The sequence below is a fragment of the Populus euphratica genome, unplaced genomic scaffold (assembly GCF_000495115.2).
Source record: "Populus euphratica unplaced genomic scaffold, PopEup_1.0 scaffold11.1, whole genome shotgun sequence".
Classification (NCBI taxonomy): Eukaryota; Viridiplantae; Streptophyta; class Magnoliopsida; order Malpighiales; family Salicaceae; genus Populus; species Populus euphratica.
This window is the reverse complement of record NW_011499878.1, coordinates 1,662,277-1,676,181: the sequence shown is the minus strand read 5'-3', so window position 1 is coordinate 1,676,181 and position 13,905 is coordinate 1,662,277. Positions and strand designations below refer to the sequence as shown.

At 35.9% G+C, this 13,905-nt stretch overlaps 2 protein-coding genes across 2 annotated transcripts; one reads left to right on the top strand and one right to left on the bottom strand.

Annotated features, from left to right (window-relative positions):
- Positions 1–5,585, top strand: TPX2 (targeting protein for XKLP2). Its single transcript, XM_011030740.1, has 20 exons — positions 1–373; positions 1,014–1,096; positions 1,191–1,346; positions 1,433–1,506; positions 1,683–1,919; positions 2,012–2,108; positions 2,207–2,323; positions 2,420–2,539; positions 2,658–2,834; positions 2,942–3,004; positions 3,088–3,168; positions 3,267–3,425; positions 3,524–3,655; positions 3,749–3,829; positions 3,914–4,033; positions 4,133–4,299; positions 4,383–4,491; positions 4,592–4,651; positions 4,724–4,818; positions 4,895–5,585. The coding sequence occupies exons 1-20, from the start codon at positions 184–186 to the stop codon at positions 5,013–5,015; spliced, it is 2,439 nt and encodes an 812-aa protein (XP_011029042.1). The 5' UTR covers positions 1–183; the 3' UTR covers positions 5,016–5,585.
- LOC105128894 (putative E3 ubiquitin-protein ligase RING1a) lies at positions 5,307–11,551 on the bottom strand. The gene is made up of 10 exons (XM_011030741.1): positions 11,108–11,551; positions 10,921–10,990; positions 9,916–9,974; positions 8,892–8,973; positions 8,622–8,742; positions 8,452–8,493; positions 7,470–7,979; positions 6,694–6,801; positions 5,884–6,063; positions 5,307–5,747 (listed from the first exon to the last, which is right to left on the bottom strand). The coding sequence occupies exons 1-10, from the start codon at positions 11,388–11,390 to the stop codon at positions 5,709–5,711; spliced, it is 1,494 nt and encodes a 497-aa protein (XP_011029043.1). The 5' UTR covers positions 11,391–11,551; the 3' UTR covers positions 5,307–5,708.
- Positions 11,552–13,905: the final 2,354 nt, after the last annotated feature.

Genomic DNA, 13,905 nt, shown 5'->3' with positions numbered 1-13,905 from the left:
TCAAACAATCCGACCGTTAAACCTCCATTCCCTTCATCACCTCTCATCGTTTATACTCCTCTCTCTCTTCCATTGATCTCCACTCTCTCTTCATTAAGAAAAAAAAGAAAGCCTTAATTTCCCAATCTCTCTCTCCTCTCTGGAAAAAAACATAACTGAAGAGACTTTTTTGCGGTTAGAAAAATGGCAGCGGAGAGTGAGGATTCTTCAACTGCAACGACAATGACGAATACGACGACGTTGATGATGTTTGTAGATGAGGCGTACGAGTTTTCGGCTCCGAAGTTTTATGATTTTGTTAAAGGAGAATCGGATGAAGATTCTAGAAACGCTGAGCTTTGGTTCGATGTTACGGCGTCCTACGCTCCTTCTCGTATGCCTCTATCTCTCTGTCTCGACTGACTGGTTCATGGTTCTTTTAGTTTATTCTCTGTTAGTTTTGATTCACAATCGAGACGCAGACAAGAGGATTAGTTTTGATTCACAATCGAGACGCAGACTAGAGGATTATTTTTTATTTTTTAGGTTTTTATTGAAGATTATTTCTATTTTAGACGTGATTTTAATCTTGATAGGGTTAAATTAGGGTTTTGATGGTTCTGAATAGGAATTTCAGGAGTGGAATTATGCAACAATTAAGGTAAGGTAGAGTGGTTGTTTGTGATTTTTAGGGCCATGTTGTGTATCAATTGGTTCTGATTTGGGATTTTGAGGGAGTTTAGAGAGGGGAGAGAAGCTTGATCATGATTTTGAGGGTTTTTGAAGGGGGGAATGGAGAATTAGGAGGAGTTGAGAGGAATTTGTGTTTGATTTTGATTAATTAAGTTATTAATAAGAGATAACTATAATTTGAGGGAGCTAATTAATTAATAATGCAAATTAGGGGACTGAATTGAATCTTTGTAGGTATTTGCTGCTACTGTTGTTGCTTGTTCTTGTTTCTTTTGTGTGTTGGAGATTAAAGAGTTTAGTGGATGATTGATTCTTTTGTGTTTTTGTTTGATATGCTGCAGCTTTTATGCCTAGAATTAAGACTGGTAGATCATTTAAGGTAGAGACCTTATGTGATTTTAGCCAAGCAGACCAGTTTCACAAGGTAAAATAACGACTACTCTTTTCATTAAAACCATTACTACTTCCTGTATCTATATTTATTTTTGTGAATTTTTCCCATTGACATTGAATTGTAGGTGGCAGAATCATCTGATTCAAAAGCTTCAGACAGTAGCTCTCAATCAGAGGTCATGCCACCACCGGCAGAAGCAGCAGCACCTATTGAAACGGGGAAAGAAGACAAAGCTTCTGATGAGGATAACAAAGAAAACAATGTTAACCTTGTCAATGTAGTGAGTAGTTGATGCATTTTTCTCACCTGTTGATATACTGTCTTTTGGGAATTTGATGTTTTCTCATGAAGTTGTGCGTATTTCAGATTTCTGCTGGTGAGGTTACTTGTGAAAAAGAGAAGAGGGAGGTGGGGTTTGCATGTGCTGAAGGGAATGGAAGGTGTGTTATTTTGTTAGTCTTCTCTTTGTCAATTTTTCAAGACTAAAATGGCCAGAGAAAAATAAAACGATGACTGCACTTGTAAAGAAGATAATTTATGCTGTTATTCTGAAAGCTTAATGTGATTTTGTGTGAATGTATGCGTTCCTTTCTGCTGACTTCACTTTTTCTATCAGAAAAACTTCTTCTCTGCAAACTGAGAACACTGATGGTAAAGAGAGCAGTAAAAATGAAGCTTACTGCACCCCTAAGCCACCAATATCTTCTCGAAACAGAGGCACGTTGACTGATTCCAAGAAGAATCAGTCAGCTAGACACATAGCTAGCTTGGTTAAGAATCCATCTTTGCTGAAGCCAAAGAATCAATCACAGTCTTCACAAGTTAAGGGAATCAAACCAGCAAGTGTCAAAAAGTACACTGACTCCGTTGTTAATTTCTGTGTTGAAATATACGCGTTTGGTAATTACCATATTAACGAGGCCTTCTGTCATGCTTTTATTGTAGACCACCTAATGTGAAAAATGTTGCTGGGACTACCAATTTAGCCCAAGAGAACCAGGCGATTAAGAAACAGAAGCTGGAGGGAGGGAGATCCAGACAGGTGATTGATTACTATTGCCATGTTCCTCTCTTTTAACCATAGTAGTCTGGTGATGCATTTTACTTGAACATTTTCCTTTTTTAAAAATAAAAATCCAGATTCTTAATGCCAAGCCCCCACAACCATTGACACACAAGTCCAAACTGGGACTTAGCAGTGGCAGTTCTAACTTGTGTTCATCTGTTGCTAATAAAATGAAGAAAGAGGAGAGAAAGGTATGTTACTTTTGTCAAACTTCTTAATCCATTCTATTCTTTTGAAACTGCAAGGTACTAACTCGGTGAACGTACTTGTGTTGTATTTATTTAAAGGTTTATGTTCGGGAACAAGCAGCACCAGGTCCATTTGTTTCAACGGCAGAAATGATGAATAAGTTTCAATCAAATACTAGAGGATTGTCATTGTCACACCTTAACAATTCTATCTCACATGTAATAACAAAAGCCCATTTTACTCATGCTTTGTGAAATTTGGCTGCTCCAAATGTGTATATTTCCTTCCTTCGCTATTGTTTATCCTATTCAAATTTCCCTCATCTTTACTATTCAGGATGGTCCTGCATCTGTTATCCAGAGGAAGCCTAAGCTCACATTGACAAGGCCTAAGGAGCCTGAATTTGAAACAGCTCAGCGCATTCGCTCAGTCAAAATAAAAAGTTCTGCTGAGATTGAAGAAGAGATGATGGCCAAAATTCCCAAGTTCAAAGCTAGACCACTGAACAAGAAGGTTTTCCTGCTTGGAAACTATTTATGACTTCTTCCGTCCTACTAGGTCCAGCACAACTTGCTTCTTTTGCAATATTCTTGTTTTTTAACATTTTTTGTTGGATTTAGATTCTGGAAGCTGCAACATTACCTGCATTACCAAGAAGCACTCCACAGCCACCTGAGTTCCTGGTAAGCCATAAGAAATAACGGTCAATAAATAATTTACTCAAGATGGCATTAATCGCAGGCTTAATATTTCTTAATTTCTATAGGAGTTTCACTTAGAGACAGCAGCAAGGGCAAATCAGATTGCAGAATCAACTTCAGTGGCTTCAACTGAAGTGTCTCATCAGGTTGGAGCATCATTTCTTACGTGGCCCTTTTCTTTGTCTCAGCAGCACTAGTTCAGATTTACTCACTACTGCTCCTTTATTACTACTTTCTACGACAGGGTAATCTATGGAAACCTCATCACCTTACAGAGCCCAAAACCCCTGTTCTTCATACATCTTTAAGGGCCCGTCCAGCAAGGGTGAAAAGTTCTTTAGAGCTAGAGCAAGAGGAGATAGAAAAGATCCCTAGATTTAAAGCAAGACCTCTGAATAAGAAGGTAATAACTACACGTCACTTTCTTAATCAGCCATTCAGTCTGCTGCTTATAGTAGTAACCATAGTTTTGAAATGAAATTAACATTGTATATCGTGTAGATATTTGAAAGTAAAGGAGCGATGGGGATTTTCTGCCATGCAAAGAAGCAAGTCACCGTACCTCAAGAATTTCACTTTGCCACAAACGAGAGGATTCCCCCACAAGCTGCTGTTGCTGATATGTTTGACAAGGTAGATACACCTCGTTCCTACAACTAATTGTAGCTGTAGCATATGAATAAAAACAGTAGCCGCATCTCATCATGCTGTTGGTCTTCTTTTCAGCTCTCACTGAGGTCAGAACCTATCCTTGACAACCCGATTCCAAGAAACACAAAGCCAAATCCATTCCATCTCCACACAGAGGTATGTGCATTCATTCCTTGGTCAATGGAGCAAAATCAGGTAACAACCTTGTTCGTTCATTATTTTTTATTCCTTTATCTCCAGGAAAGAGGGGCCGAAAAAGAGAGGAAATTCTTGATGGAACTTGTGCAGAAACAGATGGAAGAGGAAAGAGCAAGAGTTCCTAGGGCCAATCCTTATCCTTATACCACTGACTATCCTGTGGTAAGAAATTCAACAATATGCATCTCATTGTAAACATCATAAGCTCTTGTATGCAGAAAATAATGGTTCTATATCTGATAATTACTTCATCACACACAGGTTCCACCAAGACCAGAGCCCAAACCATGCACAAAACCAGAACCTTTCCAATTGGAGAGTTTAGTAAGGCATGAGGAGGAAATGCAAAGGGAAATGGAAGAAAGAGAAAGGAAGGAAAAAGAAGAGGCCCAGATGAGGATATTCAAAGCACAGCCCGTCCTTAAAGAGTATGTAATGTGGAAGACCGCAAAACTTTCCAGTGCCTATTAATATGTACAAGTTGATCATTCTTTCCCATGATCTCATGCAGGGACCCAATTCCAGTACCAGAGAAAGCGCGAAAACCACTCACACAGGTTCAACAATTCAATCTCCATGCAGATCAGAGGGCTGTTGAAAGGGCAGAATTTGACCACAAGGTGAGTGGGAACATCCGATAGCCTAGCTCAGTACGCTGGTAGATTCTGGCCTCTCTGAGGTAGATTTTAACAGGAAAGCACCTTTTATTTGTTTTTTCAGGTAAAGGAGAAAGAAATGTTGTACAAGAGATACAGAGAGGAGAGTGAAACTGCAAAGATGGTATGTACCTTATTTTGTCTTGCATTCTCTTGCTGCAAATACTGGATTGCTTAATTGATCCACTGATTGCAGATGGAGGAGGAGAAGGCGTTGAAACAGCTGCGGAGAACGATGGTTCCCCATGCCCGGCCAGTACCGAATTTTAACCATCCATTCTGCCCCCAGAAGTATGAAAATAAATCACTCACACTGTTCTTCATTCTTTTAACCAAAGATCTCGGTGATGATTGATTAATGTTACAGGTCATCCAAGGAAGCTACAAAGGCGAAGTCACCTAATTTAAGCGTGCTCCAGAGAAGAGAGAGGAGGAGGAGGATGATGGTGAATGCTGCTTCATCAGCCGCCGCTTCTGGCATGAGATGATTAGCTTTCCCGTGTTAAAGCAGCTGGCTGTTCAAGAACCCTTGAACCACATTAATTCATTCTTTTCAGCATCCTTGCGCTGCTGATCATTCGTTGTAACATCAATTCAGGAATGTAACCAAAACAAACAACTTATAACCCTTCTTACCAAGATGAGAGCATTTGGATTGGGTGTGAGTAAGATGTTTCAAGGATTCCCCAAAATTAACATAACAGTTGTATTCGGATTCCTGGATACCCAAATATGTGTGTTCTCATGGTAACCAAATTGCTTTCAACACGGAATATTGATTTTGAACAAAAACAGACAAGTATATTTTTTTGCATGTTCCCCGAACATGTCGTTTCAATGTCCCCACTGTCTTCTCGAGACAGTAACCAAATGCTAGGGTGCTGGGCATGGAAGTCTCCTTCAAGACACAATCAAGGAGAATATTGCAGATGAAATGAACCTCTCTGCTAACAATAAACATAACTTTTCTCGTATAAAACTCGTATACAGGGCTTTGGTTGGGTTCAGGAAAGGAAGTAGGAGGAATAAATTAAAAGGCTAATCTAAAAAACTTGAAAAAAGTGAAAACAACTAAGATTTCCATTCTCAGCAGCGAGACTTGCTTAAAAACAAAACAATGGTGGCAGTCCAAAATCTCCCAATGAGATGCCTTCTGTTTTTCTTCCAATGGAGCCATAACATCAACTTTTGATGATCTCCTTCTGCCGATATGCTAGTATCTGCAAAACCAAAGAAACATGAAGTGAGTGAGTGAAGAAATTTTGCACATGATGATTGGGAAAATATCAATCACAGCCCTAAATTAGGGTTCATGATATGTGTAGAAGATTGCCATGCAGCAAGAATAGTACTCACCAAATGATCTCTACTGGAAGAGCAACTTGCTTTAAGACCTGCAACTGTTTCTTGTCCTTTCAAAATTTGCAGCTCATCCATAGGGATCTGAGAATGCTTGGCTGACAAATTTTCAGCCTTCCCCTTAATTAACAAGAGTTCCACTTCCTCAGCTTGCAAAGTCGTCTGGTGAGCAACATACTGCATACAGCATGTTTAACACCACAAAATCAGATAGCATCACAAAATTCAGTAAAGAAATCAAGGCCAATAAAAGAGATCCATATAACAGTTCAGTTCAGATCACATGTTGATGCTATTTAGAAAACAATTTAAGCACAAAGTCAACTTACTGGCATCGATTCAAGATTATAAATCAATATTGGCTAAGGAAAAGGCAGGTCATATGTCGTTCTGGCTCAAATACTTCTGAGTATTATAACAACCCCATGGTGGAATTTGAAGCATCATGCTCAACATGCTTATGCATGAAGGCACTCTTGAACATTTCTAGAATTTCACATTAATTGGGGTTCACATAGGTCATTCAGCATAGCAGATTAGAACCATGGTCAAATTTAGCCAGTTTTACAAGTTTTACTATGCTCCACTGATGCATAGAATAGAATAATTATTGACAAAATGAGGCTTGCCTGCTACTGCTACCAAAAACAACATCTATCTTGACCTACTGAATTTCAAGTTGGAGAATTACAATTCTAGTGTTCTATAAGAGAAAATAAACCATTTGAGGAATAATAACTTAAAAAATTTGCTTCTTTAGAAAAAAAAATTATTTAAAGAATTCAGGTGGTGAGAGAGATATCTCACTTCACATAAGTGTTTAACTGACAAACTGGGCCGGCAACAAAGGTAGGGCTGCTGCAAGCTTGGTGTACTTTGATTGCCCAAGGTAATAAGCTTGAGATGGATATCCAACTGCAAACACAGAGCAGGATTATATTATACGGGATGCCCAAATAGCATATGAGGAAAAAGCAAAAGGGGCTTGAGGGGGTTTGACACTAATTAGGTCATTCAGTGGTGATTGAAAGCAAAAAAAAAAAAAAAAGTACTTAATTCCATCAGTTACTGAAATTACTCAACATTTTTAATAGTTCGGGCAATTTTGTCCATTAGGGAAGCAATTATTGCCATGTAGTTCATGTCGTTTTCAGTTTAGTATTTTGATCAGTCTTTACTTGGACTTTGGAGTTATAGACTATCTTGTAAGCAGTGACTTGACACCACCAAATCCTCTAAACACTATATAGTTTTGCTTACCCTTCCCATCGTACAAATTAACACATTCAAACAAGTTTTCCAAATCCCTAAATCCATGTAAACAGATCCAAACCGTCAATCTGGACGTTCGTTTCCACTAATACCTACTTGCACATCCTTTGGACTACAAACCCAAACTGTTCATCAATAAAGTCTATCCTGAAAATCCAAATTTTCTAATCTCTAGCCTAACAGAATGGCACAAGGAGACAGACAACAAAAAAATTTCCTACATCAATTTCATACTCATGCAAGATGTTTCGCATTGCAAAAAAAGGTGATATTAACACAAATCAATAAAAGTGAACAGCATCCTAACATACCTCGTCATTTTTCTCATCTAAGCTTCTGAGATATTCTACCAGCTTGGATAAGCGAGTATTTCGTGAATTCTTATTGTTGCAACCACTAGGATTACCATGTCTTGTATGACTCCGAGTACCGCCCCTGCCCCAAGCAAGCATTTCTGTGTTCCACGCAAGCCCAGGAGATAATCCCCTGTTTTCTCTGTTTGAATCTAAATCATGTTCAGCACCTCCACCCTCTGAATTGACTGCTGAAGAAGAAGGCTGGGAGGGCCACCGTCTCTTAGGCCTCCTATGCCTAACTTCAGTGGAGCGCTCATCAGCAGAAGATGAATCCTTGCCTATATTGTCATCATTTTCATCCTCAATGTCTTCAGATCCTTGAAAATCACTGCTCCGACTGTTCCGTCGCCTCCTTACAATAGGCCGACGTGTTCGTGTTGTGAAAGTTGACTCTTTACTCATCGTGCGTCTCTTAACTAGTGCTTCTGACTGTCTTTGAATTATTTGGGCAATTGAAGCTTGAATCTGTCCAAAACAGCGGGCAGAAACATGGGACAGGAGTTTAGACAATGGCTCTGTCCTAAAGCAATAGTGGCTTGAATAATTCTACAAATCACAATCCTTAACGGCAAAAAATGCATGTAATTAGAGGTCTGCTGAACAAAGTGAGCGAGCCAACAGTGTCCATTGTAAAAGAACCGGTAGTCTTCTGCATTATGGAATCAAAACTCTCCACCCAAAGACAATCTCTGGGATTTTCATCTCACGGACCATAAACTCAGAAATTGAATTAATGAAAAAAATCAGCGTGGACTGTCAGGTGAAATTTCCATGCTGTATGCTTCGTTCCAAGCATATGACAATCAAGGGCTCTACAAAGCAACATCATCTTAGTTATCTCAATCACTGTTTGTTCTTCACTTTATTCCCAGCGAAATGAAAATGAAGGTTATTACATACGCATGCAGGCAAGGGAATAAAACACAAATTAACACACCTGTTTGTTCCGAGTCATTTCCTCTTCGTGAAAAGCCAATTCCTGAGACCAAATATTCACTCAGAAAACCAGTTGTCCTTTTATTTTTAAACCAATCAAATCAGTTGCTTGATTAGATGAATACTTTCAAATGCATTAATATGAAAGTAGATAAGCAAAATCACTTCTACCTCCTCCTCATACTTATCAATGTCTGGATATAAAGCTGCAATTAGGGCATCATAATTTGGATCATCTCTCAAGGACCGCCGACTTGCACAATGTGTGCGGCAAGCAGGGCACTCATTGTTCCTGCAATATATTACCAATTCAGTAAGAAATGTTGATGGTACATGAAATATGGAATTATCACAAGATTAGCCCAAAATATGGCATGATTAATGAAACATGATGTCGGGTTACAAAAAACACAGATCAAGAAAAGAGTGAGTTTTACATACCCCATTCGCATTGATTTATCAATACATTCCCTGCAAAAACGGTGCAGGCATTCCATTACAGTTCTTGTTTTCTTTATGATCCCTGTTCAGCCACCAGCATGAATAATTTACTAAAAGTTCAGCCAACCATGGATAACAAGGCAACTTTTAGGTGCAAATAATGCAGGTATCGCAGATTAATCAAAATCCTGAACAAGATAACTATGTAGCAGATAGCATATCAAACAAAATAGTATACTGCATAAGAATACAACATGGTAGAAATAAAAGCACGAAGTCCAGTATTCATGATCCATGCTCTTTTTTACAATCTGAAACAAAGTGAATGCATTGATAAATCATTAATTGGAAAATTTTCCAACATTAGTTGGGAAATTTGTAAGGGTATGGAGTTGGTGTAAGATTATAAACTAAATTGGAAAATTTGTAGAAGTTAAGGAAATACTGCAACCCTCCACAAATAAATCTTCAAGCTGAACACAAAGAGGTTGGTCAATTGATAAGCGGTCATCATCTGAGGATCCAGAGGACAGGCATCTCACATGCAATTTACCATACACAATCTAGTCCAAACATCACTTGAGTTACATGTAGGAGATGAACTGAGCATTCTTGGCTCCTTGTTGAAAATTGAAGGAATAATAGATTGCATCGCATATTAGAATTTCATACATGGCAAACCTAATGATTGTTATGAAAGCAGGCCATAGAACCAACTAACATTTTGCTTTGAACACTGAGCAAGGGTTATAAGCATACCTTCATCTTCCTCGGGCTGCCATGCATACTTTTGAACATGGAACTATATTCATCACAGTTTAATAAAGCCAAATTTTATGAGTCAGATGCATCATTGCAATAGGTTTCAATGGAGTTCCCTATTCTCAAGAAAAAAAATGTGCTTCTGCCTAAAATATTTTAAAAAAAAATTAAATCACATCTAGCAAACAGAATTATTGACAACATTTTGACACATGTTTAGCAAAAAGGGAAAGAGAAGAAAAATTGCAAGCAATGAGAGTACCTAAACATATGGGACATTGCACATCTTTCCGAATGTCCGGAAGTTCCACGAAGACAAATCTGCAAACAAAATAAGATGAGAGTGGCCCTCTAAACACGCTCATTTATATATACTAGTACAGTAGAACACAGACATAAGCTAGCTGTTGGAATAGAGCATATGCTATTTGTTTCCAGGAAGAATATACATACCTATTTCATTTCTTTTCTTTTCATAGAGATGAAAATAACTTTGAAAAGATATGGACTTCGGAGTACATCAAGATATGCAGTAATGTGCATATGCACATCTTTACAGGCAGATGAGTATGTAAATGTTAGCCCAAAGAAAGAAAATTTGTGGATAGAAATTTCCCCTGACAACTGCTTATGGAGGCCAACCAGCAAGACACTGCTGGCTTTGATCTTCATTGCCAAGTTACACATACAAGGCTACGTTACTTAGAAGATTCCAACACCGTGCATCACGATACACTGCTCGCAGATGCAAATTCATTCCACAAACACTCCAAAACAGGAAAGCTTCACTAAGATCACAGACATGTATAGACGGTGAATACAGTTGAGCTAAACTCGACCCCTAACTCATCATCTTGCATAAATGTTTCAAAAATGTAAAGGTAACTACATATCTCATTGTTCAGTCACCAACTTAGGAACCACCAATCAGTACCACTAAAAGACACTAGCAAACTGCAAATGTTATCAAATTGGTGCAAATTCCTCGTAAAAATTTAACCTTTGACTTCAACCCCACCAAGAAACACAGATCGTGAGCATGCACCAACCAACCTTCAACACATTTAATCACTCTGAAACTAAACCTCCGAAAAAATCCCATCAACCTCCAAAACAAGAAAGCAAATCCCCTTGTAACTAAAACCCCGTCAAGCACCAAATCAAACCCGAAAATCTCAAAAACCCAGATAAGAAACACAACCAAAAAGATGCACTTGACTAAATTACAGAAACAAAAAGCAAGAAACATGTAAGAAAGAAAGCATACTCAGGCTTTTCCTCATCTTCACAACTGGAAGAAGAAGATGACGAAGAAAAAGACTGGGTTCCATCAGATTCTAAAAAAAACAAGTAAACAAAAAAAAATAGCTTCGATTAATCAATTGTTTTTCACATTACACGTCAAGAAACGCTTAAACACGCATAAAAAAACAAGAACAAGAAAAGGAAAGCACCTTCTTTCCCTTCTTCCTCATCCCCTCGTCCTCCTCCTTCCACTCCCTCTTCTTCTTTTTGAACCTCTAGTTCTTTGATGTCTACTTCTTCCTCCCCCTCTTCCACTTCTTCTTGATGCTGGCCGTTTTGAAGGTGGTGTGGTTCTTGGTCAGTTGGATGACCGTTTTGTCGAGGAGGAGACAGCTCGGACAAGTCTTGTTGTTGCTGCTGCTGATGTTGTTGTTCTTCATTGTGGGGATTAATGTTGTGTGGTGAAGAAGGAGGGGTGTTGTCGGCAGGCATTGATGGATGCTTCTTCTGTGTGTCTCTCTGTAAATATGTGATTTTGTTGGATCCTAAAATATATATATCTTTTTCGTTGGTCTGCTGCGTGTTGTGTGTATGTGTAAAAGAGAGAGGAAGAAGATGATGGGAGAGATTTGTTTTCTGTTTTTTATTTGTTGTTTTTATACCTTTTTTATATTACTTTTTAGTGTTATTTTGTTTTGTTTTTTATACCTTTTTTCTTTTATTTTTGATTTATAATAATGAAATTTCAGCATCTTGAATGCTTGCATCCAAGAGTTGTTGGCAAGTTAGGAGGTTTGAATCCCAATAAAAAAAAACCATTATTTTTAAATTTATTAATTCAATTATTCATATATCAAGTTTTGTAAGAATTATATATATATAAAGTTGTTTCTCGGTAACTAGGTTATTTAAACAATACTAGTAAATTTGATAAATTAACCTAAAAGATTAACTTATATTTATTTTAAATTAATAGTGTTTTTGGTAAAAAAAAAATGATAAAAATACTGAAAATATGTAATTTTAAACAAAATAATTTTTAAAATTATCTCAATCAAATTATATTTAGTTTGACCGAGTCATATCAAGTTTTTGGTAAAAAAAAAATGATAAAAATATTGAAAATATGTAATTTTAAACAAAACAATTCTTAAAATTATCTCAATCAAGTTATATTTAGTTTCACTGAGTCATATCAGGAGTTTCATGTTAAATTAATTGATTTTAATTAGATTAACATTCACTCTTACTAAAAATTAAATATAAATTAAACTATATTTTACATTAATAATTTGCTAATTGAACTCATCAGAGAAGGTTCAAGAAGTATAATTTAAACTCCACATTTGACAAAGAGAAATTAAATATATTATATGTTAAAATATAAAATAAATTATATTTTAAAATTTCATCTAATAATTTAAATTTTTGGATTAAATTTATTCTTTAATATAATATTCGTGTCTTGATGGTTAAATGATCATGAGCTTGAATCTTATAACTTAAACTATTAAGTTGAATTGATCCTTCGACACTATATATATTTATTAGCTAATTAAGTGAAAAAATAAATAATTTAATTTTGAAATTTGTGAAAAAATAAATAATTTAATTTTGAAATACAAAAATTAATTAAAAAATATAAATAATTTTAGTAAAAAAAAGACTTCCTTTTAAATTTGGAGATGAGAGTTTTTCTTTGTATTTACTTTTAAAAAAAAAAGTATTTCTCAATTTTAAGCCAAATATTTATGTTTTTTTTTTTTTAATTTTAAGCCAAATATTTATGTTTTTTTTAAAAAAATATTAAGTGTTTTGGAATTTATTTATTCTAATATAGGAAAAGATAGATGAGAATCTGATATTATGCCACCAAAAGAAGAAGAACATGTTGCCTTGGTGAGTGTCCTTCTGTCTCTTCACTTTGCCACTTTTCCTCTCCCCTTTTAATTTTATGCAGCTATTTTAATTTCTTTTACTTTTACATTTTTTCCTCTATGTTTTCTTCATTTTTTTGAATAAAATAATACCAAAGCTAGTTTTTGTGATAAAATAAATCATTTGATTAAATAAAAAAGTTATTTGTTTATTAAAATAATAATATTTTAATTTCTTAAAAAAAAAAAAACTTGAGTTCATCAGCATCAGTCCATTCAACCTGCTACTTGTTATTATAATTATAAATTTACCTAATCTCAACTTATTGTTCTTCTCAAACTTGAATTTCTTAAATATTCCATAGAAATTATGAAATTAAAGGGAGACTTCACCGTGAATCAAAGTTGAAACACCCATGGTAATTTTGTATTTTTTTTAGAAAAAAATATTTTTTTTAATTGAGTTTCATCAAATTATATATTTATTTAAATTGATTTATTTAAAAATAAATTATTTTTAAAAAATAAAATGACATTATCAAGTTTCGGACTGAACGGTACGAAACCAACACATGGGAGGTGATGCTGATGACTCGTTCTGGGCATGGAATTTAGGTCAACGATCCCACTTGCCCTATTCAATCCATTTGCTCCTCTGAACTTCAGAAAATTCTACACAAAATTGAATAGAATTGAGTTGACATGTGATTGGTCGCTTTTGACCATACCCTAACTTGATCTGGGCCTGACCCTAGGGCATCTTTTATCCTTTTTTGGCCCACAAAATGATTAATTATTCAATATTTGGCAGTTAACTGTTAAAGACAAAGAAATTGCCCTCCAACGGAATCCCATGTTGGTAAAGATGCATTTTACTGCAATGAAATGTCAAGCATCCCATGTTGATTATTATACTGACTCCATGTACGAGCAATCAGTAAAGCCACTCTAGTCTTGGCTACTCGTGGGTTGTTTGTTTTCGGGTTAAAATTATATTTTATAATTTTATAATTTATTTTTTTATTTAAAATTAATATTTTTTTAATGTTTTAAAATTATTTTAATGTGTTAATATCAAAAATTATTTTTTAAAAAAATAAAAATATATATTATTTTTATATATTATAAAA

Bases quoted from the DNA above. Each gene is read 5' to 3' on its own strand.
- LOC105128894 (XM_011030741.1), bottom strand. From the start codon at position 11,390: ATGCCTGCCGACAACACCCCTCCTTCTTCACCACACAACATTAATCCC. The intron at 7,980-8,451 runs GTGTGTTAATTT...TGTTTTGGACAG, and splicing joins AAATGACTCGGAACAAACAG to ATTCAAGCTTCAATTGCCCA. The intron at 6,064-6,693 runs GTGAGATATCTC...TGCTGTATGCAG, and splicing joins CAGTTAAACACTTATGTGAA to TATGTTGCTCACCAGACGAC.
- TPX2 (XM_011030740.1), top strand. From the start codon at position 184: ATGGCAGCGGAGAGTGAGGATTCTTCAACTGCAACGACAATGACGAAT. The intron at 3,005-3,087 runs GTAAGCCATAAG...TAATTTCTATAG, and splicing joins CACAGCCACCTGAGTTCCTG to GAGTTTCACTTAGAGACAGC. The intron at 4,652-4,723 runs GTATGTACCTTA...CACTGATTGCAG, and splicing joins AGAGTGAAACTGCAAAGATG to ATGGAGGAGGAGAAGGCGTT.